The sequence below is a fragment of the Ammospiza nelsoni genome, chromosome 2, assembly GCF_027579445.1.
Source record: "Ammospiza nelsoni isolate bAmmNel1 chromosome 2, bAmmNel1.pri, whole genome shotgun sequence".
NCBI classification, from domain to species: domain Eukaryota; kingdom Metazoa; phylum Chordata; class Aves; order Passeriformes; family Passerellidae; genus Ammospiza; species Ammospiza nelsoni.
This window is the reverse complement of record NC_080634.1, coordinates 28,097,981-28,122,268: the sequence shown is the minus strand read 5'-3', so window position 1 is coordinate 28,122,268 and position 24,288 is coordinate 28,097,981. Positions and strand designations below refer to the sequence as shown.

The window sequence follows — 24,288 nt, the reverse complement described above, 5'->3', positions numbered from 1 at the left end:
AGGACAGAGAGAAGCAGGGGGGAGGTAGCAGGGAGCCGTGACATGAAGAACAACTTAACTAACAAGCACTGAATAAGGAAAAAAAGATAAATTGAAGAGCTGCAAATGGGCTGATCCAGTTCAAGACAAGCAATTTCACAGAGGGTGAAACCATCCCATTATGCCCATACAGATCTGGCACTGACAGAAGAGGCACGTGGCAAGGAGGATAAGAAGAATAAAGAATAAAAGTCCCCTCACACCCCCACCCTTTGATATCCCCTCCTCCCCAGGTGAGCAGGGACTGTGGCACCCTGTGCCAGGAGATTTCTGTGAGGGACAGGTGAGCAATGAGCCCCCAGGAGCAGCCACAGGTGGCAAAAGCAGAGACACAAGGGTGCAGGCGTGCACGGTGTAAGGCAGCGCTCCAGCAACAACTCTGACACTGCAGCCGTGCAGAGAAAGAGAGCGTGACATTTACAGGATGCCTGGAAAGAGGGGCAAAGAAAAAAATCTGTTCTGTCTCCAAGGCTGAGCTAACTGAGCCAAGTCGCCCTGTTGCCTCTTAAGATACTTCTTCCTAGATAAGATATCCCAACTCCCCCCTCCCCTTTCCAAATAAAGTGCAGATGGCCAAATATTACTGGTCCATCATCTGCCAGTTTCAGTCAGCATTGGGGAAATTAAACCCAAAAGCACAATATTGAAAAAAAAAAAAAAAATAAAAATCTCCCAACAACCCACCCTCAAAATCCCTTAGACTGAAGTCTCAGACTGTAAGCGGAGGACAAATTTATGAGATTTAGGGTCTATGAACTCTTCTGAGAGTTTGATGAAGGGGATTTTTTTCACATTAACAACAAGGCTGAAGTCCAAGCACTTGAGGACAAACACGATGCCGTCTTGCAAGCCGCTTGTGACCGCTTCCTCGCTGACCAGCGTCCACTGCTTGGAGAACCAGCGATCCCTGTCGTACTGGAGGGTTGGGCCTGGGTTGAGGTAACGCTCCAGGAATGCCTGCCAAGAGCAGGACACGTGTTAGCACCAGCCCCACAACTCGCCCTGCTCTCCTCCCAGCCCCAAGCCCCAAATACGGCGCCGTGAGCACAGGTTTGCCATGCTGCAAATTGTTTCAGCTTTAACACTTCAGAAGACACCTTCTCCCCAGTCCCTCTCAGCTTTTCAGGCCCAGGAGGAGACACAAACATCAGGGGATCCTCTTTCAATTCATCTCAGCAAGTTTGCAAAGTTATAGCCCTGACTTCTGCCATCAGCACAGCCATCTGGCAGCAGTTGAGTAGAGCAGAGGTAATTTCTCCCCTACCAGCCCTATAACCGATCCCAAAACTACAGTCCCAGACAGGATAGTGGCTCTCTCCTTCAGGCCAAGCTAAGGTGGTAAACAGATGTCTCCGTGTTTTCAGCCTTAGGGTGCAAAACTGAAAACAGAATGCAAAATGCCATTTGACTTTGCTTGTATTTTGAAGTCCCTCTGCAATCCTAATGGCAGCAGAAATCCCCTTGCATACCTGGGCAAGGTCCCAGGCGGCTCACAGTGAGAGGGTGCTAAGCCCCATCTCTTGACAGCATTTCTGCTCTTACTGCAGTAAGTCCTGGGTGAATGTCCAGGAATAAACCCTTCTCTAGGACTGGGGGTGCTCTTAGAAAGGAAGGTAGAGCGTGGGAAGGGAACTGTGTAACCCTTTCCTCTTATCATTCAGTCCTTCCCCATGCCTGCAAGTCAACAGTCACAGCCTAGGCATGAAGCAGCAAACTATGATTGATCAAGCAGCTCATGAATTAGAAACACTGTCAGAGAGACGGAGATTTAGGCAATCATTAGCAGTCCAAAATGCAGCAAGGCAGAGGGGGCAGAAAACCAACAAGATCCTTTGCAGGTTGCCACCTTCATCATCCTGCTACCAGAAGCCAGCTGGGAAAACTCCTGTGACTCAAAGCCACCCTTTCAAACATTTATTAAGCATTCCCTTTGCTGAACTGGATTCAAGAACAAATACCTCATAGGCACTTTCAAAAAAAGGAGACAGAAGATGTTGCAGAGGAAACATTACTTCCCCTCAAGACCTGGTGCAACCTACACCACACTGGTCAATTCACAGGGAGCAACTACGAAAGCCTTCACTCACCTGCCTTGACAACTTTCTGTTCTGCCTGCGCACACAGATGTGCCACCCCCTTCTCCCTCCCTCCTGCAGCATTAGAGAAAGCATTCACTACCTTTGGTGTCATGTTGTTGGTGATGCAGAAGGACAGGTGTTGCAGGATGCTCTCCATGCTGTGGTACTGCTGCTGGCGGGTGGTGCGAAGGTACTTCTGCAGGGCCCTCGCCATGGAGGGGAAGATGGCCTGCGCTGCTTCTCGGGGGTCCATCATTTCTCCTGGAGCCTTCTGCTGCTCCTCTGCCTGGAGGCGTTTGATGTGAGTAAAAGCCTCTTCTACTGCAACCACGAGCCTGCAGCAAAAAAATCAGGGCAGCAAGAGTCATAACAAGAAGTAGGATGGGCCTGTGTTTAAGGCAGAGCCTGGGAGTCAGGATTTACAAGGCTCCTGTTTCCACTTGCCATCAAGTCACTGCCTGCCACCAATTTACACAAAATCTTCTCTATTGACAGTCTGAGGGGTAGAGAACAGCTCTTCCTTCCTTGCTCAAGCCATCCAGCAACTGAGGGCCATAAACCAGGATTAAAGTTGTAAAGCCCTGAGCACTGCACTTGGCTCTGCCAGCACAGCATGAACATGAGCAACATGACTCAAACAAGACACAGCTGCCCTGGCCTTTAACATGGGTCTGAGTACAGCAGTCCCAGCACACAGGACAGGCAGGCACCCAGGGGGAGGCTGCCCACACCCCAGTGTCACCCAGGACACAGCCAGCTCCAAGACACTCTGTGCTCACAAGCGCAGTCTGCTCTCCCATTTCCACCCTCTGGGCACAGCTGGACTGCCCTGCACCCCTCCACTGAACAGCAGGGGTGAAAACACTCCTCCATCTTCACTCCTAACACTGTAGCTTAAAGCATCCTCTGCAAACCACTCCTGTGTTGGCACAGGTGAGCAAACACGAAGCCCACACCATAAAAGGGGAACAGGTGTCTTATGACACTCATTCCTTTGGGCTAACTTGCAAGTGAGGGGCTACACTGCAGCTAGTGAGGAAAAAACAATAATGGAAGAGCCACCCAACAGAACTCTTCCGCCCCTTCAGACAGGACTTGTGTTATACTTAATTTCCTCTCAAGTCACCAATGACTGTCCACAATGATCTCAATATCCAAAGCATCTTAAAGCCAGGGGCAGCTGCCTCACCACAAGCAGAGGTACAGCATACTGCATTCAGGCTGTACATGAGGAACAGCACGAGAAGTCCTGATCTTTGCCCATTTTGTTTAATTTGACATGGGGGAGGCGGAAATCAGTTTTAAACTCCTGGCCTGAAACATCTGGCCTTATCTAGTGACTGATGGTTTCCCCTCTGACTAAGCAGTTGCTCTAACCAAGCTCAGCAAGCACAGGAGATGTGCCCAAGTTAGGATGCTACACTTCACAGAAGGGCAAGTTTAAAACTTCCTATTGCTCTGAGGCTGGAAGAGGGCTTAAAAGACAGAGGCTATAGAGCACAGGTCAGACTGAAGCAGGCAAGGAGAGGACGCAGTGCCAGCACTTTCCCAGTAAAACAAACTGCCAAAAGAAAACTCAAAACAAGTCAGCTCCTTCCAATTCTGACACATTCCTTCCAAACACAGCTCAGTTGCAAGCATGCCCATAAGCAACTTGCCTCAAGCTGTTAGGCATGTTAACTACAGACTGCAATTAGGGGCACTGTCTCAGGTCACCTCAACAAAGTATCAACTCTGCAGCCTAAGAATGACTGGCAGAAGACATATCTATGTTTCAAAATAAAATGTAACTGCTTGTGGTCAAGTCTTTCTGCCTCAAAACACAAATATTCTCCTCACCTATGAAAAGGCAACACCAAGCACTCCACTGATCATGTCCCTGCATTACTTCAGCTGAAAACTTAGGCATGAGCAAAAATAATGGGATTTCCTCCAGCAAGTAACTACAAACTTGTCAAGCACTGGGCTGCACCCGAACCCAAGACACTGCATTAGCTTATCCACCTTGTATACCTGAGCTCAGCTGCATGCCCGTTCTTCCGATAATTCCAGCTGCAAGCTGCCACCGTCCCTCATGCATGTGTGTGCCACAAGCTCCCTCCCTGTGACAGATTCACAGCCAGCCCCCCATGCTGGGCTGGGGGCACCCACGTGGCCCAGCCCCACAGCAGCAGCAGGGGCAGGTGCCTTACCTGGCGCGGCGTTTCCTGACGCGGCGCTCGTGGTCGGCCTCCTCGTAGTAGAGCTCGTTGTGGCTGGAGTCCCTGCGCCGCGCGGCCGCCGCGATCATGGCCCGCGACTGCCCCGACGCGTTGTTACCCGGGCCTGCGGGGACAAGGACGGGCACACGGGAGACAAAGGAGGTGTCAGTGCCACAGGGCTGGGGCTGGGACACACCAGCACCCCAGGGCAGCTGTCACTGTGCTCTGGGGCTCCAGCCTGCCCAGCCAAAGCTACAAACCCTTCCCCGGTCCTCAGGAGCTCCGGCAGAATCCCTGCAAGACAGCACAGGCTTGGAGAGGGCGTTCTGGCACGTGGACAAGGGAAGTTAGTTGGGATGGAGGGTCTCACACAATATACACAAAGGCAGAGTGAGGTGAGCATGCCAAGGATGCAACTTACCCCCCATTATATATGCTTTCAGTTTGAAGGCAAGGGCAGCTGGAGCATATCACATTTCAGCATCAAGACAGTGTGAGAGCACAAAAAGCGAGAAGTTGGAAAGAGGAGAGAGACAAACACAAGAACATAATGAGACATGGAGATGAATAAATGAAAGCCAAACTCCAGACAGTTATTCACAGGAAGGGGAAACAGGATGCAAGGGGACAGCAGGGTAACCTTCAGACAAAGCATGGGGTTTCCCAGAAGGGCAGATGCTGGCAGAGCAGCAGTCCCACAACAGGGTAAGATGGGGTCTGTATGTGTAGCAGCTTCTCATGGCACTCTGAGCAGCACCTGCCCTCAGAGCTTCTGCTGCTGTTAACAGATCCAACAGAGCCACAGGAACAGGGAAGCTGCAATCTGCTCTGTAACACCCAGTCAGTCCACAGAGCTGTCTACCACAAGACCTAAACTAGTGACATTAAAATATAGTAGTAGGTTCTTCAACTCTCCCATAAAGCCCTCAGCTCTGGCTTTTCAGGTAGGGAGAAAAAAAAAGGTTGTCCCAAAAGAGTTTATAAGCTTTTCTGTCCAGACAGAGGGCAGAGGTAGGTCTACCCAAAGCTAAGTGGTAGTCTAGGACTAACTCCACGCCACCAAGAGCTGATTTGTGCCCAACTGCTGTGGCCCACATCCCCAGCTGGCAGTGGTTAAGGCAAATCAATTGCACAGACACGCTCAAAATTATTCTGCTCAAGCAAGGGCAACTCTTTTTAATTTTTTTCTAAAAAGCTCAAACCAGATTCCAAGACAGAAGCCTGAAACTCAGCAGTGGGAAGAACAAGCACAAATAGCTTCTTAAGACTCTAAACATTTCAGACTTTGTTTGACAGCCCTGAAATGGAGGATATGACTCAAGGGAGACACTAGCTCCCAAATTTGGGTTACACCTTTAATTTGCCTCATTGACTATACCTGGCAATGAAAATCCTGGTTTTGAAGGTGAACCTCCCCACTCTGTATAAGAGAGATTACAGCAATATGTTTTTCTTTCCTGGCTGCTGCAGTATCAAATACAAAAGCTGTCAACAAATTAGGCTGCCTTAATAGCATTACTGTCTCTTTACAAGAAGGGTATAAGAGACTGTCAGGCTGCCAGGGTATAAGCTGCAGCCAGGACTACACTCTGCTTTGTAAGATGGATGGAATCTTCTTAAGGACATGCTTCTAAGCCTGCGATTTCCATGTCCACAAAGGCAGCAGCATTGCAAACAGAACAGCCCAGGCAACCAGTACTGCCCCAGAAGGGAAGGCAGGAGTTTCCAGGCCCTGGCAGGCTCACAAACTTGACACTTGGAAAGGCTGCCAGCCACATCTGCAGCTTGCTTCTGGTTCCTTCTCTTCTAACAAAGCCTCATGAGCTAGCAGCTTCTGAGCCACTCACTCTACCAGACTGACAGTGTTCCTCTGAGCCTGTCCCAGCAGGTGCTGCGGGAAAAGAGAGCACACCAGCTCCTGAAGAGATGCTGCAGTGCAGGAGAAGACCAGCCAGCCCAGAATAGCACACCCTGCAGCCAGCCTAGCAGGCTGTGGGGTCTCAATAGTGTGCAGACACCCCGGGCATCAGGAGGCCCTCACCCTCCCTACAGCAGGCCTCACTGAGAGCAAGCAGCTGGAATGAATGATTGCATCTCCAGAAAAACACAGCATTTCTGTTTGCACGTCTGATTCCTTCCCCTCTCCAACACAACTCAACCAAGGGCAGCACTCCAGGCAGCAAAGGACACATAATGGACAACCTGTCCTTCCCCTTCCTCTGGCAGGATGGGAATATCTCACCGCAAGGATCTAAACCTCCATTTAATGTTATGGACCCAGGAGTGCTGCGTGAAGTTGGAGAAGCCTTTAGGATAAGGTCTTTGAAACTCAACAAAAATGAAAAAAATCCAAACAAATCAAAAAGGAAAATGAAAACAAAATATTCCATACCCATAAGGTACTGAAACTTTGCTAAAAGCAAAAGAATCACGTCTCATGTTTTTCAATATGACAGATATTCTTCATATTTCAGTCTCCATACCATGCACACGGAGCCACCTTGCCCAGGTAAGTCCCTTCAGTCTCCTCTTCCCAGTTCTCAAAGCCTTTCAATGCTAACAAATTCAAGGGCAAGACGTGCCTTTACCCCATTTTGTCACACGACTTCAGCCATCCTTCACCATAAAAGCTTTGCTACTCAACCTGACTCCTCCAAAGGAATGTGCACCTGTATAAAGGCTGCTGGGCACACCCTGATTAAAAAGCATGGCTTTCACCGATAGGGTTTAAGAGTGTCAAATTATTAAGTCCAGTTTTCACTGCTTAGAGCATCCACATATCCACCCATCCATCCCCTTTTCTAAAGCCCCAAAGCTTGAAAACGGTTTGTAGAACAGGCAAAGCTCAATGGGGATCGTTATCTGTGAATTTCCATGGCCACGGGTGAGCCAGGCTCATTTAGTGCTGAGGCTGCGGCTGATGAGCATCGCTTTCATCAGCCACTGCTGCTTATACTGCAGCTCCTTCACCTTCCTGAAGGCTGCATGTGAAAGCAGCACAATAAACGACTGGGGAACTCATTAAGTTAAAAGTTGTGTTTATTGTCCTATCACAACTAAAGAGACGACCCAAGGGTGACAAAAAGCAGAGGCTACTTGAAACAAGCAGTGGTGCTGAAAAGTGTCAAGCCACATGACAATTAAACCCGACCCAAAACCTGACCATTTCACCTGGCAAAGACAAAAGCCTTATTGTGGGCTAAACACATCTGTAAAGTCATCTGGAACTGGCAAACTCAGCACTGCTAGGAAGATTTCCAGCAAGAGACAAGGACTTGGCAAAGCAAAAAGGTGAGAATGCGTGCATAACAAAGCATAAAGCAAATCCAGCCCTTCCCCGTCCCACTCAGTCTCAGAGATCACATTTTACCTCACCTACCATCAACATTGTAGACTTTCAGGCCAGCCATGTGCTTGGCTGCTCGGGATTTGGAGGCTGTTAACAAGGCTGGGTTGTAGACTGTGAAATCTCGGTAGTAATTTTCCAGAACCACCAGTGCAGCTCGTTGGATGCTGGGGAAAGAACAAAAAAGAAAATAAGATAAAATCCCTCAGATAGAAATAAGCTCTCTTGTTTCCATAAAATATTAAAAAAAAAAAAAAAAAAAAAAAGGGAGAATAGTGATATTGCATGGAACAGAGCTGTCATACCTACAGGACCGTGCAATACACAGAATATTAATTACTCTCTCTAGGACCTGAAATTTCATTTGAGATGCAAGATGAGTATCTCTGCCCTCAGCTCAATAGGAGGATGTCAGGAAATCCCTAAACAAGGGCAGCACATAAAGTGAAGCACTAGGCTGCCTGCAGCACGGGAAATGACAGACCAAGAGCTCAGTACAATCCCTGAGCTGCAGAGACCTCGCTCAGGCGGAACACCACAACACCACACGGGTTTTGCTGCAGCCGGCCAGCCTGGATGGAGGGACCAGCTCCGGATGGATGCTTTTCCCTGTGAGTCACCTCCAGCCGCACCTCGCAGCTCCCCGGACCTCCTCCATCCCAGCACAAGAGTGCGATCTCTCGAGCTTTCACAGCAAGATAAGATCGCTGCCGGAGGAGCACGGCTGCCAGAGACGGGATTACTCAGTACTGCTTGTTAAATCCCTGGCTAGGGACAACGTGAGGAGCAGTGACACTCCCTCCATCCCTTTGAAGGGATGCCTCCACATAAAATGACGACACAGGGGAGCAAAACAAACACACGCGCCAGCAGCAGGAAAGGCTCATCCCAGAGGTATCTTGCTTTGCGATCATTTTGACATCGGAGAGAGATGGCTGTAGGCACTGTTACCAACAAACAGGGCAGCACTTCAAAACAAGCCCGGGCTCTGGTGTTTAAGGATGCAGGAACAGGACACAGCTCTCTCCATACTGCTCTGGCTCTGTGCCTCAGCGTGGCACCGGCACTCTCAGCAAGTCACCAGGATCACCCATTCAGCCAAAGGGAGTTTGCCAAGGACCGCACTAGAAGTAATTTTTGTGCGTTCAAAACTGAAGTGTAACTGCCAACACATTTGTTGCCAGTTAATTGGAAAGGTCACACTCACCAACAAAGCCTCTCCGAAGGAAAGCAAAAAAGGTATTCTCACACATGTTACAACACAGGAAGAAATCATTACAAGAATGGTAACGTGGGAAAATAAGACATTAACAAATTAAGCCCTAAATTCAGTGCTCTGCACTGCCACAGATTCCGTGTGTGTTCCCGGAGGAGCAATTTACATTTTCCTGCTCCTTGTGCTAATATTAAACTTCTGCATCACACCCAAGTAATTTAAACACACACACTCATCCCACCATCCTCACTCTACAGCTGCCATACTCCCACTGATCAGTGAATGAAGCACAGATGCTGGCCCATTCAAGAGATTCTGAGAAAGAAGAACAAACCCAGACCTGTTCACTGAGTAGCTTCATCAGTCAGTATTATGGTACATCATCATTCACTTGCTGTGTACCTTAGAGATGATGAATTTAGCTTTTAAAGCAAATTCCATCCTTAGGATTGTTTGGAAGGATCCAGCTAGAATGTATTAAAGAAGCTTTACCTTTCAGGTGCCACTCCTTCATATTTCCTCAGCTTACATTTGGTAAAAGCAACTCCACTAATGCACTCAGCTACTGATTTGTGATAAAGGGCCACTAGTTAACAATTTTCCTTTGATAAAGAAGTACAGACTGACCCACTGCCAGACACACATAGATGCTGACACGGAACAGGTGAAAGCAGTTTTAATTCTGCAAAGTTCTGATTTCTACAGCTGAATTTGCTGCAGCCTATAAACAAAATTTCATAAAAGTAATAATGTGGCAGAAGCACATATTCCACCTTCTGACTGCATTCAAACATGATCAGGCTTTTCCATCTCCGCTTCCCAGGAAGATAAAACTCCACAGAGTTTCATTACAAAACACCAACTCAAAACAGGAAGAGAAAAATTAAGAGAGTTGTTCTCTGTTAATACACTGTATTAATTTCAAACAGCACGGGAACTTCCATCCCACCAGTGGGAAATGTTTGGGAGGTCCACTGACCAACTTGCTCTATTAGGACAAAACACAATGCATCACAGCAGAGAATCATTTATTTTTATACATACACATTTTCCCTGGACCCCACCGACAGCATTATCATCAGGATGCCGGTTTTCCCCACCCAACATCCCTTCCATCCCCTCATTAAATAACCCTCCCCACCAATTCATTGGCATGTACAGTCAAAATCCAAACATAACAAAGCTTTTACATTGCAGCAAGCAACGATTATTGTTCTGAAAATGAAAGCCCAGGTATTTGTTGCTGATGCAAATCCAGTAGAGGCTCAATCCCACACATGAGATAGCCCAGTCACACGGAGGAGTCTGTTTTCTGGAAGAGAAATGTAATAAACATCAGTTTCCTGAATTTTTACCAGCCCATTTCTGTCTCCCGTGTAGTCCATCCTAAGCGTGGCAGGTTGGGAAGACAGCTACAACTACAACTCTTCCAATTCTGTTACAGGAAAAAAAAATAATTAGAAGCTGCCGACAAGTAAATTAAAAGGGCCACAATGATTTGCAAGAGCAAGGAAAACGTTGAATCAGAGCCTCCTGGGCTGTGTTGCTCAACCTCTTCCCCCACATCAAGGGGAAGCCTCACCCTGGCCAGCGCAGGACAGCCAGCCCTGCCCCACACAGTGCTGCAAAGCAACAATAACCAGTGTCTCGGGACTCTAGCTGGTCAGAGTGACCCCGAGATACGTTAGAAAGTCTCTTTTCCCAGCCCGGTGGTCGAAGAAGGAGTTGGAGCTCTTCAGTTCTCAGTCTCAAGGTTGTTTATTGTTTCTTATCCATAAAATTTTTTCTCCTATCCAGCCGAGGTCCGCTCAGCAAGACAGTCAGAGGCACTCCGCCTGCTCCCAGGGTGGTGTTATTTCTTTATACTAAATACTATGCATACAATATTTACAATTACTTTCCAATACCTACTACCTATGTTAGACAGTGAGCTTCTACTCTAAACCAATCTAAAAGTGCCAACATCACAGCAGAGGATGGAGGCCAAGAAGAAGGAGAAAGGCTGGACACACCCAGATTCCTCCATCTTGCCCCCTGAACTCCCATTCTAAAAACCCCCAAAAAACTCTATTTTTCACCCCGTGATAAATTCGCTATCATTCTACTTAAACTGCTGTGGCTTGCAGATCTTCATATAAGGTTGGTAACTTGCTCCATGGGTCATAATCAAAACCACAAGTGTCTTGGGCCCTGTGCCAGGGTCTCTGAGCCCCCTAGCAGGGGTCTTGGTAGTCCAGTCCAGCCAGAGGGATGTCCTGAATTCCAACACCTGTGCCCACCCTAGCACAGCAGGGCTCTGGTGCAGCACCACGCCAGCAGGAGGGCAACCATGGGCACGGCAGTGCCCAGAGCACCCAGAGCAGCAAAGCAAACGCCTTGCAAGGAAATCTGCTGCCTCCAAGAGCAATCCAGGCTCTTGGGGCTCCCCACGCAGGGCAGACCCTCCGCTGCCCTGTGAGCAAGGTGGAGCGGCCGCAGGAAGCCGCCTCTCCACCCACACGGCCGCTCCGGCGGGAATGGGAGCTGGCAGCCATCCTGGAGGCCTCGTCTGGAGAGGCGGCTTCCTCGCCCGCCGCCTCGGGAGGAGTTCAGCACCATGTCGGTCACTGCATTCATTCACCCGCGCTTCAGCCAGCCGCGCCGGGGCTTCCCTTTTGTTCCTCGCTTGGAAAGAATGGGGAGGGGCAGGAAGAGAACAAACAGAAAGTTTCGATATTTAATCGCCCATATGAAAGAGGTCAGAGTGAGGATTGTTCTCACGTCCCATCGAGAGGGTCTGGCAGCACAGCATATTTCAGGCATTGTAGCAAACTACCAGAACGCAGGGAAAGCATATCACAGAAACACAGAAATCATCACAGAAAGGCTTGGGTTGGAAGGGACCTTCAAGATCATCTAGTTCTAACCCCACCCCCACCATGGGCAGAGTACGAAAATCAGGACACAAAAAGCGTTTCCATGGAACACTTCAGATTCAAAGCTTATGGCACAGGAGGAAAACCTCTTGCACGACCCAGCAGCTGACTGGAAACAGAGTTTTCCTGGCAGGCAGTGTCAGTGGGGCTCTGGGGCTCTGCGTTTTGTGCAGTTGGAGGGTTGCTTGTTTCTCGTGATTAGTTTCACTGCCCTGGAGAAGGCCGTGTCACAGCATGCTGCCAGGAGGGAAAGCAAACAGGCAGGCCCAGCACAAGCACACGGCACCCCAGCGGCGTTTGGCAGCAGAGAAATGCAGAGCCCCTTACTAACAGTAATGAATTAACTTTTACAGGGCATCCAAGGAAGTGGAGGAGGGGACTATGTGACGCAAAGGTATTTTTTTCTCTCAAAGCAGTTTTGCCTGAGTACTTGCTGCTACAAAAGATTTGAATATTTGTAGTTTTGCCATATGCTTCACATCAGAGGCCACTTAGTGTTTGCCTTCTGTGACACAACTACACCAACATTGAAATTGGCTTTTCTTAGTAGATTTCTAGGAAAACAATCCAATACTATACTGAAGCAAAGCACAAGGAAAGAAGCCTGTTTATATCATCAAAATACTGGCTTTGGATGCTGGTGGTTTCTAGGAAAAGGGGTTTGAGTTTTATGAAGTGGTGGGAAAGAGTTGGTGAAAATAAAAAATAAGGAGAGGAAAAAAAGATTAAAAACTGAAGCCACGCCTCTGTGCACCTGCCACTCACATGGTTTTAGCTGTTTTGTGCTTTCCTGCTAAGCTAGAAATGTAGCCTTTCATGGTACTATACCAAACAACAGGAGACACCGAGAATCATTGAGGGCAGAGGAGTGCCCCACACTTTTGCAATAGATCTGCGTACACATCCAGAAAGAGCTGAGCTGTTCTACCAGAGCATTCTTGTTATGGATGCAGATCTTGCAGCATCAGGGTTTAGAGTGAGCCACACACACCTAAAATACACAGGGATAGTCAGAGGTTTGATGACTGCTGCGCTAATTGAGGGCTGAGGAAGCCTGGGGTTATTCAATCAAATGGTTCCCAGCATGGACTCCTCTCCTCCAAACAATATTTTTTAAACATTCCTCAAAACAGGCACAGTATCAAAACAAGCCAAGGTCTCTGGGCACATTAAATATCTGCCACAGCCAATTGGGAAGTTGAGCACCACAAAGAAAAGCTGAGAAAGATTCCACAACACAGCCTTACAAAGAAGAGCCAGCTTTGCCTTACCAGATGTCTCCAGCCTACAACTGCATTGAGCTTGCCTACTGCAAGAGATATTGAGCTCTCCCAGGGCACTGAGCTGCCCATCCGCAGCACTTGGTACTCTCTAGCAGTGTTGTCAGCTCACACCCAACAAGCTCAGAGCACTGCTCTGCTTTCCCTTGCAGTACAACCCCATCTCCCTCCCAGAAAACTCCATTTTTATCCTTTCTCATACACTTTTGCCAGAGCACAGAGCTAGAGCTCAAGTTCCTGACCCTTCACCCTCTTGGACTGTTTTCCCAGAGCAAAGTCAACAGAGCGAGAAATAAAACTGGAAATAGACAATTGAAATCAAAATGCTTCCCACACCAACATCCCAGCTGAAGATGATTACAGAAGGGATTGCCACCATCCTCAATGCAGACTTGCCTCCCTGCTCTGCCTGTCATAGCTACAGGTGAGGCCAGCACAGGCTGCCCAGACAGGTGACCCTGGGCAGCACTGCCACACCAGGGGCCAGGGGCTGGCAAGATGCAAGGGATTTGGTACTCTCTGTCCTTCCCAAGCAACACCTTGGAGCAGGGGTCCCAAGAAAATCAAGGTCATGCAGAAGCACTTTGCAGTGCTGGCAGAAGCACAAATGCCTTGGCTACGGTTTTGTCCCCTCCAGTAAACAGAGCCTGAGTCAGATCTCAGCAGAGATGCCAAGACAAGGAACTTCTTCAGCAGCTGTGGCCAAACAAGCAGAGCAGAAAAATGCCTTTTGGTCATCATAACTACAAGAGCATTTCAGTTTGGTACAGTCAAGAGAACAGGACTGCAGCTCCTAGGAAAAGGAAAACCACATTTTCTTGTCAGACAACCACAACTGAGATCTCCACTTGGCTAAGGCAGGCAAGCGCAATCCTTGCCCTCCCTGGAACAGGCACCGGGCAACCAGGACACAGCAGGTTTGTTTTAGATACCCAACTTCTGGCATTTGGTGAGACAGGGAAAAGAATTTGCAAGGTCAAACCTTTATCAGGGAAGGGAAGAAAACCTCATCATAGTAGCAGGTAGTCAGCCTGCTGCCCCCAAGGAAGCCAACATCCATCCCTTAATGGTGTCATTTATAGGGAACCCAAACACACACAAGGTTTGCCCCAGTTTTGCAGTGACCCATCTCCATCTTTTCTCTCCCCTCACAGCCTTTTTTAACTACATGGAAGGAAAAGGACAGGAATTTAAAGTGTGTCCCCATCTATATCCAACACATGGCTGATCCAATCCATCTGAACAACACATGGCTGCTGTAAATTTAAGGAAAGCACCAGCTGAGTTTCTAACCACAGATCTCCCCTTTTCTGCCCAGTGCAGTCCAAGACACATTGCTCTCCAACAGACATTTTAAGTTTCATCTTTTGCAAGACAAAAATCAGAATCAACACACCAGCTGAGCAGCACAATAGTTCACTGCTGATGTAGAAGGGATTTCAACAGTGAAATTTTCTGAATGAGAGAGAAAGAGGAGTAGAATTCATTTTCAGGTTGGGTTTTTGGTTTGTTCTCCCCAAACCCCAAAAGCAGCCTAGTCAAAACCCTCCAGTACAGGTGAAAAAGAAAAGGATCTCTGCAAGTCTACTACTAACTCTGCTGTTACATTTGAATGTTTTTATTTTGAAGGGAAACTGTGAGTATTTTTAAAACCCAGGACTTTACAGGAGGGTATGATCGAACTTGGGGGCTGGAGGGAAATAACTCCTTTACCTCATACAAACCAAACAAGCTACTTACTTAAGCCTTCCTGAGGAATCCTATAAAGTCACTCCCAGGCCAGCACTAAAAAGATGCTGCTACAGAAGTACAGAGCATGAAGTTTTAGCCAGCAGCTATAAAACCCCAGCAAACCCAATGGCATGCTCCCACTGCAGTTCTCCTTCTGAGAAACTTCCAATCCTTTTACCTCAGGAAGTTAACTGGTCTTCAGGGTACCAGCACACTGCCTGAATGTTTTCCCCAGTCACCTTTACTGGTAGAACCTCAAAACTTGATGAATGCTTTCCCAACAGCCGCACTGCCCTTCCTTCTACTTCCAACATCTGAAGGTGGCAGCTAGTATAATAGCCTAGGAAAAACCCAGAAAACTATTGGTAAAATGTAGTGAGGAGGAGGAGAGGAAGAAGGCACAGTCCTCTCACTCAAGGAGTGGTCCAAAAGGTCCAATAATATGATTTGCCAGGAAAGAACAATCCCTGTGTTGAGGTGAGATGCTGTGACAGCACCACGCTTCTCTCCCTCAGTAACACTGCGAACATCTCGTTTCATGGTAGGCAGTTCCAAGGGGCACAAAGATCATAAGGACACTTGCTACCTCCAACACCATATTCAACAGACAGAAAATGAAACAAGCTGTAAAAGTCTAACCTGAGTTTTAGAAACAATGGCGGTTCTGGAGCACCAGAAAAGCACCTTCCTATGCAAGGCAGAGGACTCTCTTTGGAAAAAAAACACCAAGATTTAATCTGCACATAATTCTAGGAAGCTTTATTGCAGCCTAGGTAAGTGGAAAGGTTGCCTTCCAGTCCCCCACAGAATGGCAAAGGGAGTTTAACATGTGGCAAATTCATGTGGCCCCAGTTGCCTCAGCCCGTCCACGGGGATGGGTGAGTGTACAAGAGCCGCCTCAGGAGCTGCATCTGAAAGAGCAGCTTGTGAAAGCCTGAAGATGGGGTGCAACAAACTTTTCCCTCAGAAAGCTGAGGAACCCAGATGCCAGGAGAGCAGGCTCCAAAGCAATCTGCCCACATCCTCTTAAGCCAAGACCACCTCTCCAAGGGGAGCAGCATGTGTGGGGAGGTGCAGTCACCTAGCAGAACCACTAAACCCAAACATATAGCTCATGGATCAGCCAGGGCACAACAGCAGCTTTCAGGCACTCACAGCTTGGGCTGCATTTCAGCCAGCTCCTCAGACACCAATAACCACATGCAGATGCCCCAACAGTTCTCAAACTAGACACCCACTTCCCTTTGATGCCATGCAACACCTTCAAACAGGAGAAGGCACCACCTTCTCATCAAACAGAAAGAGAACACTTGCCACCAGCATCTCATTGCTCCAGGGTCTGCTGCAACACAGACAAGAAACATGAGAGGCAAAGGAGCTGCCCGTGCCCTGCCGTGTATCTGCTATGTCCCAGACACCTGCAGCGAACCAAAACAACACCTGGCCAGACATGCACACCTCCAGCCCCACCCAGCACCCTCAGGAGCCACTAGTAGTTTAACTGGACCTGGAGAGCAGCAGCTACTGGATCCAGGAGCTAGAGCTTGGAAAGGGGTTTTCCAAGGGTGCTGCTAGCACACCAAACATTTGTCTCCATGATATGATTTTGCCAGGTGGTGGGGGTATCCTCCAGTACTATCCTGCTTATTCATGAGAAAAAAAAAAACCACAAGCAAACCACCAGCTATTGTTTGCTCACACTAAAGTAGAGCCAAAACTGTGAAAGGCTTTCTCCATCTATTGAGCAAATGGGCAGCTTGGGAAGGAAAGCAGTGAGAGAAGAACACAAAGGGGACAACTTAAGGAAAAGGTGATGGGAAGAAACTGCTGCTGAGCTTTCCCACAAACCTGCACAGCATGGTAGACACAGGCACCCCAGAAATACACGGGTGTTGACAAAGAAGGGAGAAGTTGGCTTCCTCAGGCACTGTAGGTGTTGCATCCAGCTGCCAGGAGTCCAAAGGGATCCACTTGTCCACACCCAATTCGACACAGACCCATGACCAATTTGAGAGAGTCAGGGACACTGCTGAAGCCAGTCTCACATTTGCACAGCTGAGCGGATTATTGAGGCCAATGAGCCCTGTGGAAGGAGACCTGCATGACCCAAGATAATAATTTACAAAGTCCAGTCTCACAGCTGGAGATATGACTACAAACCAAATCCACAGAAGTAAGCTGCCATCCCTTTGTGCACCATGTCCAGCTCTGAATCTTCAAGGACATGACCTGAGGTGCTCCAGACCAATCCCTCATGCTTGGCCCGAGGCTGGTGTCCTGTAGGTCAGACGGACTGGGGAGGAGAAGGAAGGACTTGGAGGCTCTCCTTTCCCCAAGGCTCAGCAGAGGAGCAAACTTGCAGACAGAGCTGTGCCCCACCAAGAATGGCTCCCACAGACTGCAGGAATCTATGGGGCCTGGTGGGATTCATGCAATACTCCTCAAAGAGCTGGCTGATGTCATTGCAAAGCCTCTCTTGAGGATTTTTGAGCAGTCACTCTCCTGATTTTCAAGAAAGGCAGGAAGGAAGATCCCAGATACTACAGGCCACTCAGTGTCACTTCAGTGCCCGGTAAAGCACTGGAGAAGATTATTCCAGGAGGTATTGAAAAAAAACTGAAAGTGTGACGACAACACAGTCACCACTCACAGCCAGCACAGCTTCATGAGAGGAGAGTCCTGCTTATCAAACTTCATTTCCTTTCATGACAAGGTAGCCCTGCTAGTTGATCAAGGGAAGCCAGTTGGTGTCATCTTTATGGATTTCAGTAAAGCTTTTGAGATTGTCTCTCACAGGATCCCACTGGACAAGATGTCCAGCATTCAGCTGGATAAACACATCATGGGATGGGTGTGCAACTGGGTCAGGCACAAAGGGTTACAGTCAATGGGGTGACACCAGACTGGAGACCTGTTACTAGTGGGGTTCCACAGGGCTCCATCCTCGGCCCCATGCTCTTCAACATCTTCCTAAGTGCCTTGGACATTTATGGAAGGGATACTAATCAATTCTGTAGATGATACAGAACTGGGAGGAACAGCTGATGCCCTTGAAGGCAGTTAGGCCCTGCAGAGAGACTGGGCAAATTACAAGGCTCGGCAACTACCAACCAATGTGAAGTTCAATAAGGGGAAGTGACAGATTCTGTACGTGGGATGGGGCAATTCTGGATGTACAGACAGACTGGGGAATGAGGTGCTGGACAGCAGTGCCACAGAAAGGGACCTGGAGGTTGTGGTCAATGATAAGTTGAATGTCAGTCTGCAGCCATGAGAGAATTCTATCCTGCATCTTTCCCTCAGCTCCACTAAACTTTTCCTCTGCCACCACAAGCCTTTGCAACCATTAAACACCACGAGGGTTATTAAGAAGACTGCAGAAATTAGGCTGAGCAAAATAACCCAAGCAGAAAAATACACACACAAACTGCAAAGCTACATGGACAACAGAGATATCAATTACCAGTTCCCCAATTCCACCAGTACATCGCTGTGCAACTAGACAATATTTCTTTGGGAGGGGTGAGGAAGGATCAGGCTGTTGACAGGATTTTTTTGTGCAGCAGCATTAGCTTAAGAAGTGATGCAGAGCTATGATCAAACATTTATGTAATTGAGGGATATACTGAGTATTTCTGAGGGAGGTGTGACCTCTTTCAAAAGTTTCTACACACTTGAGATTGTATTTAGGATTTAGGGAGTTTCAAACACGTCAGGGGGACAGAACAATACCAAGGAGTGCTTTACCTTCTGAACACAGGAGTTAGGAGCAAGATCATGAGATCACCCTGCATGCAAGGGTGGGCTGAGACAGGCACTTAGTGCAGACACAAGGGATGAAATACCAGACACCCCCAAGCCCTGAGCAACAGGGCACCCATCAGCTTCCAGCCTGTGTCCTGCTCAAGCACCCAGGAACCCTGGAGAAGTTGGGAACATATGGGATGTGGGTTACCATTTCCAGTTCCTGGTACCAGTATAATCCACGACAGTGATGCATTTCCTTTTCCCAGCACACACATGCTATGTCTCTGATTAGTCTGAGCTTCAAATGAAAAAAAGTATAGGCAGGAACTGGCAGGTATGGCAAGAAGTTTGTAAGAGTCTGCATTTAAACAAGATAATTCAAAGCCTGTTCATCCTTCAAATAAGGCCAGTCTTTAGCCAAGGAACTCTGCAAGCTACATGAATAGTGATGAAGTAATAACTAAGGGTGGGGCTTTTTGTTAGTAGCTTTTTGGAGGGTGGGAGAAGGGGTTAGTTGCTGATTTAGGGCGTTTCTTTTAAGTCAAAGCTAAGAACTACAGCTTTAATTCCAAGGAAATAACAAAGTGTTCAAAGCTTCTACTGGCAGTGAAACTCCAGTGCTGTAATAGGACTTTACATTTAGATGCTGCAGCCATGAAACATCAGCGTTCAGCTCTTGATCCTACGGCTGCCTGGTCAGATGCTCTCTCAGGAAAGAGGACCATCTCTTCTTTGATTCCCAGGAAGGGATGGGATTAACGTGGCAGGACCTTGAATGAGTGTGTCTTTTGAGTCAAAAGAGCAGCTTTAACTTGTCCTAGGGCTCCTCTAAAAACACCTGGAATGTTGTTCTCCTGCAAGCCACACAGACAGGCCTGAAGAGGCAGCATCCATGTTAGAGCCACTAGCAGACCTCTGCACACAGAGAGCTGTCAGCTCTCAGACCACAGCCCAGTCTGCCCCGCACAGCATCCCTCCACCACACAGCATCCATCAAAGCTCCACCCCAGCAAGCTTTGCACAAGCAAGGGCTGCCTGATTTTATAACCAGCACTCAGCAACCCTACAAACAACACTGGGGCCACAGGGACATGACCTGCAGCTCCAAGCTGAGAGAAAAAATCCAGCCCCAGCAAGGATGCAGATAACCTACCAGGACTAGAGGAACACAAGCCAGAGTCAGCAGCCTGAAGCTCCAAACCACAGCCAAGATCCTTACTGCTGTGCCAGGAATCTGTTTTCCTGTCAGCCAGAGAATAGCTCTCCCCACATTGTCAGCTGATGTCCCCACTTGACCTACACTGGACAAAAGAAATTTAAGCACTGAAGTTCATTTAAGCATGTACTGGAGGGGCAATCAAGTTATAAGTGAAAATAGTGCTCTCAATTTTATAGCCATGAATATATAAAAAAATTTTTAAATTCTACTACTACCACGGGGCTCCCTGTAAACTTTTCCTTACTTCTTCAGGGTAGAGTCAGGAATTAGCTTCCATATTTATTGGACTTTACTTGTGCTATATGAGAACTGTAAATTCACAATTCCTTGTTGTCTTTGCAAAATGTGAGCCTCCTCTTTTCCCCCAAAGGGCACACAGCTCACTTCTTTGCAGAATATTTGTATTTCATCATTCACCACAAGAAACAGACCGTCAAAGGTTGAGGGGGTGGATTTTTTTTTTTGCAGCATTCGAAGATAAAAGTACCTTCACGGCCACAGAATTTGTTCAGCAGCTTAGGGAGGCCATCTGTCTCTGTGGGTGGTACACACAGACACTTCAGAGGGCACGGTCTGCGGTGGGACACAAATTCCACAACAAACCCCCAAGTACAGGGTAGGCTGGAGTGCATACCGTTCTTGGACTTCTGGGCAGTGTTGGTTTTGAAAGACAAGCCAACAAGAAAGGAAGTCCCTGCAGATGAACCCAATGGCATTTCCTCCACACCATCTCTTTGAGAAAGACGAGCAGCTCCTCACCAGGGAGCAAGTAACACTGTACCGGCCATGTGGGTTAATAACTGACAGCGGGCACTTCACCTGCAAGTGGGCTCGTAAACTTTTAAAGTATTAAGTATTCCAAAAATGCCAGACTGCTCCAGGGTACAACAATCAGCCTGCACCACTTGCCCTAGCTGCTGGTGCATCTGCAGGAGCACAGATAAGACTGGTACCTGGCCTGGTGTCTGGGGCAGTCAGCTCACACTCAATGGTGTGTGCACAGAGGGTGCTGGGGGTGATCAGGGATCAAGATCAAGGCAGGGAGGAGAGAAGGGTAGAAAGATGTGGGCACTTCAGTCCCCCCAGCTCTCTCCCGTTTATCAAAATGAGAAGCAGTTCCACATGAAAAGACGTACGCAAAATCTGACCACTGTATGCAGAGAGGTAAGAGGCTAGGAAAACATGCTCCTTTCAGAAAAGCACACCCTCCACAGCTTCAGAGACAGACTTTACCACATCAGAAACTCACAGACAAGTTGTGCAGTTGTCAATACTTACAGTCCATCCTAGACTTCCCCTAACCTCTAATGAGGAGTACCTGGAGCTTGCTGTTTACTTCTGTCACAAACAAGCAGCCTCTTAATGAGGTGTTGCTGTGACCCATGTCATAAGTCCCAGCTGAACATTGCTGGCAGCACAGCCCCTTGCACCACCAAACAGACCCTTGTAAAACAGAACAAGGCACCATTCCCATAACTCATCTGGAACATCAAAGGAGACTGCTCCCTACTCAGCAGGGAACAGCACCTTTTTTTTTTTTCCCCAGAGGCTACTGGAAAATTTCCTTCTGCAATTCCAAGCGTACCGTCCTGGCTAGAGCAATCAGATCTCCGCAGCACCATCCTCCAGAGGTGAGGCAGCAGATACAGGCAGAGGGGGAAAGTATGGCCTGTGACTAAAAATGGTTAAGAATGTGGCTGAAAATCTCTTCCTACATAGGTCATTAACAGTTCATCCACAAGTCAGAGCTTTCTTTCCTACTCCATGACTACTTCATGGCATGGGGTGTTTGAAAGGTGCTAATGCTCAGCTGCCCAGTGCGAACAAAGTTCAGCACTTTCAGGACTGGGAGCATGCAAAAGCAGCCCAGATGAGCTGCAAGAAGTTGCGGAGATGATGAGTTGCAAAAAGGTGGTGGTAAAAGCAGCTTTGTGAAGTGCTGCTGCAGAGACACTGGGTTGGGGGGGGGGTGTCACAAGTCTGACACCTCTCGGGTCTAAAGAAGCTGCTCTGGAGGAGACCCCTCAGTTTCCCCAGGAGCTTCACACTTGCAGATGCAATTAACACCCATTTAGCCGGCTATCCCAAAACTTATTGGGAGGGGAGGCTCATCAATGCTTGTGCTCATCCCGTTTGGTGATGGGCAGGAGAAAACCACACAAATGGGTACCAGGACACCCTGTACAGATTTCAGGACAGGGAAAACAAATTCAAGAACAAGGCTAATTTCACACAGGTTGGAGGCTCTGGCAACAGAGCTGGTCTGCAAAGTCTGTGAAACAAGCTGTTCCTGCAATCAAAGCAGCAGGACAGTTAATAATACGTTTTGCTATAGAACAAGGTAAAAACTCATCAGCTGAATCCGTTTCATCAGCATGCATCACTACAGAAGATGGTGAGGTTGAAGGAACCCCAAGGAGAAAGGAGGGTCAGTGTAATTCCTCAGGTCCCTGGGAACACAGAGCAAACAAAATGCACACAGGGGAGAAGGAAAAGACTGGAGTGTCTCCAGCAGGATTTAGCTCGGCAGAGAGAGCACTGCACTGTGGTGCACCAATGCTTGTCCTGCAGTCCCTTCTGACTGCCCTGCTGGAAACAGGAATATCCCAGAACTGTATGTGTAGGCTCAGTCCTTTGCCAGAAACCAGCAGGATTCCAGCAGCTCTTGCTCAGGGAAGAGATCCAACTGCCTAATCCCATGGTTACAACCATGCTAGAAACAGAAACCAAGGTGTCTATATTCCATAGAAAGTTTCCTTTTGAGGAGTAAAAAGATTTTAAAACAGCGTAAGAGTTGACACAACTCCAGACAAGAGGACACTGTACAGTTCAAATGCTGACCTCTTGCTCTTCATTAGCACCCTTGATATGGGGAGGTATATTTGAGCAACAAGATCAGATGTCAAGGTTTACAAATGCAGACTGGAATATGGAGAAGCCTATTCCCACTCCTTAGCCTTCCACACACTCCCTCAGTAGTGAACAAAGTACCAGTGGCACCAAGGAATGCCTGACAAGAGAGGACTCAGCAGATTAATCAGTAAATACTGACAACCTACACACCAGCTTTATAAAAACAGGTCCAACAAACACCCAGAGCAGCTGGAAGACAGACTGAATGTGATCCCCTTCCACAGAACGTGTCTGCACCTCCTTTCTTTTGTGAGTGTGTGCAAGCCACCAGGTCTCTCAGTATGGTATGGATAATTCCTGCAGGGAAGGCCCTGGGTTTTCAGAGACAGGTACTTGTTTTGAGGAAACAGTTGTTCCCTTTATTTTTAAACCACAGTTTAATTTAATTTTTAAACCACAGTTCAGCAAACACCCCTGCAAATGGAGATTGGTAACAAGGGTACAGGGAATGTTCAAGCACACTTTTACCATGCAGAACTGCTACTTCTGAGTACCAAGTTTACAACAGAACACTGACCAGCTCACAGCCATCTGCAAAACCCAAAACCTTTTGTTACAGGCTTCCCCATCAGCTTCCTAGCCACTTGGTTCACAAAGGCAAGCCCACACCAGAGAGGACAGTGTCCTGGTTTTCTCCAGGATTGCATTACTTTTCTTCCTAGTAGACTGATGTTTGGGTTGTTGCTAAGCACTGCTTACTCTAAGTCAAGGACTTTTCATTTTCCCATGCTCTGCCATCCAGTGAGGAGTTGCACAAGAAGCTGGGAGGGAGCACAGCCAGGACAGCTGGCCCAAACTGGCCAAGGGGATATTCCATACCACAGACCATCATGCTGGGTGTATCAACTGAGGACAGCTGGCCAGGAGCCACCAATCACTGCCTGAGGACAGGCTGGGCATCAGTCAGTGGGTGGAGAGCAACTGTATTGAGCATCACTTGCCTTCCTTAGGTTTTAGTTCCTTCTTTCCCCCCCGCCCTTCATTACAGTAACTATTATCAATGTCATTATAATTAGTATTATATTACACATTAATTAAAATATTCAACTGTTCTTAACTCAGCCCACAGATTTTACCTTTTTGCTGATTCTCACCCCCATCCTACAGAGCGAGGTGTGAGTGAGGGGCTGTGTGGTACTTACCTGCCAGCTGGGGTAAACCACCACAGACAGAAAAAAAGCCTGAAACTCCAGCTCCTTTAAACAGCCCAACACAAGATGAACTATCACAGCCCTGCTCCTCACATACCTGCTGCAAGGATGAGCAAAAGGGAGGAGAAGGACCCCTTCTCAAACATTTCTAGCCTCAGAAAACCAAAACTAACTACAGTGCAGCCCAATATTCAGTCTATATGAAAAGATCAGTAATTACCACGTGTATTACAAGACATTCATTTTCTTGAGCTGTCTAGACTAGCAAAGTTCTAGGGTGGGAAAGAGCATTCACTGGATAGGAAGGCAATATGGTTAGCACCCTAACTACAGGAAAGGAAGGGTTTCTCCAGCGAGACTTTTCCTGCATAGTTTCTGAGCCATAAAGATAGTACCCAATGCTGGATGACAAGTGTCATCAGCATCCCAATTTATAGGGAAAAACCAAAGCT

At 47.9% G+C, this 24,288-nt stretch overlaps 1 protein-coding gene across 1 annotated transcript in view; it reads right to left on the bottom strand.

Moving 5' to 3' along the window:
* Nucleotides 1-281: 281 nt before the first annotated feature.
* Nucleotides 282-24,288, bottom strand: part of VANGL1 (VANGL planar cell polarity protein 1) — a 41,238-nt gene continuing 17,231 nt past the window's right edge. Inside the window, exons 5-8 of the mRNA XM_059466052.1 lie at nucleotides 7,698-7,831; nucleotides 4,310-4,442; nucleotides 2,218-2,452; nucleotides 282-996 (exon numbers count right to left, since the gene is read on the bottom strand). Of these exons, the coding sequence (XP_059322035.1) occupies nucleotides 736-996; nucleotides 2,218-2,452; nucleotides 4,310-4,442; nucleotides 7,698-7,831 (763 nt within the window). The 3' untranslated portion in view covers nucleotides 282-735. The remainder of the gene's footprint in view (nucleotides 997-2,217; nucleotides 2,453-4,309; nucleotides 4,443-7,697; nucleotides 7,832-24,288) is intronic.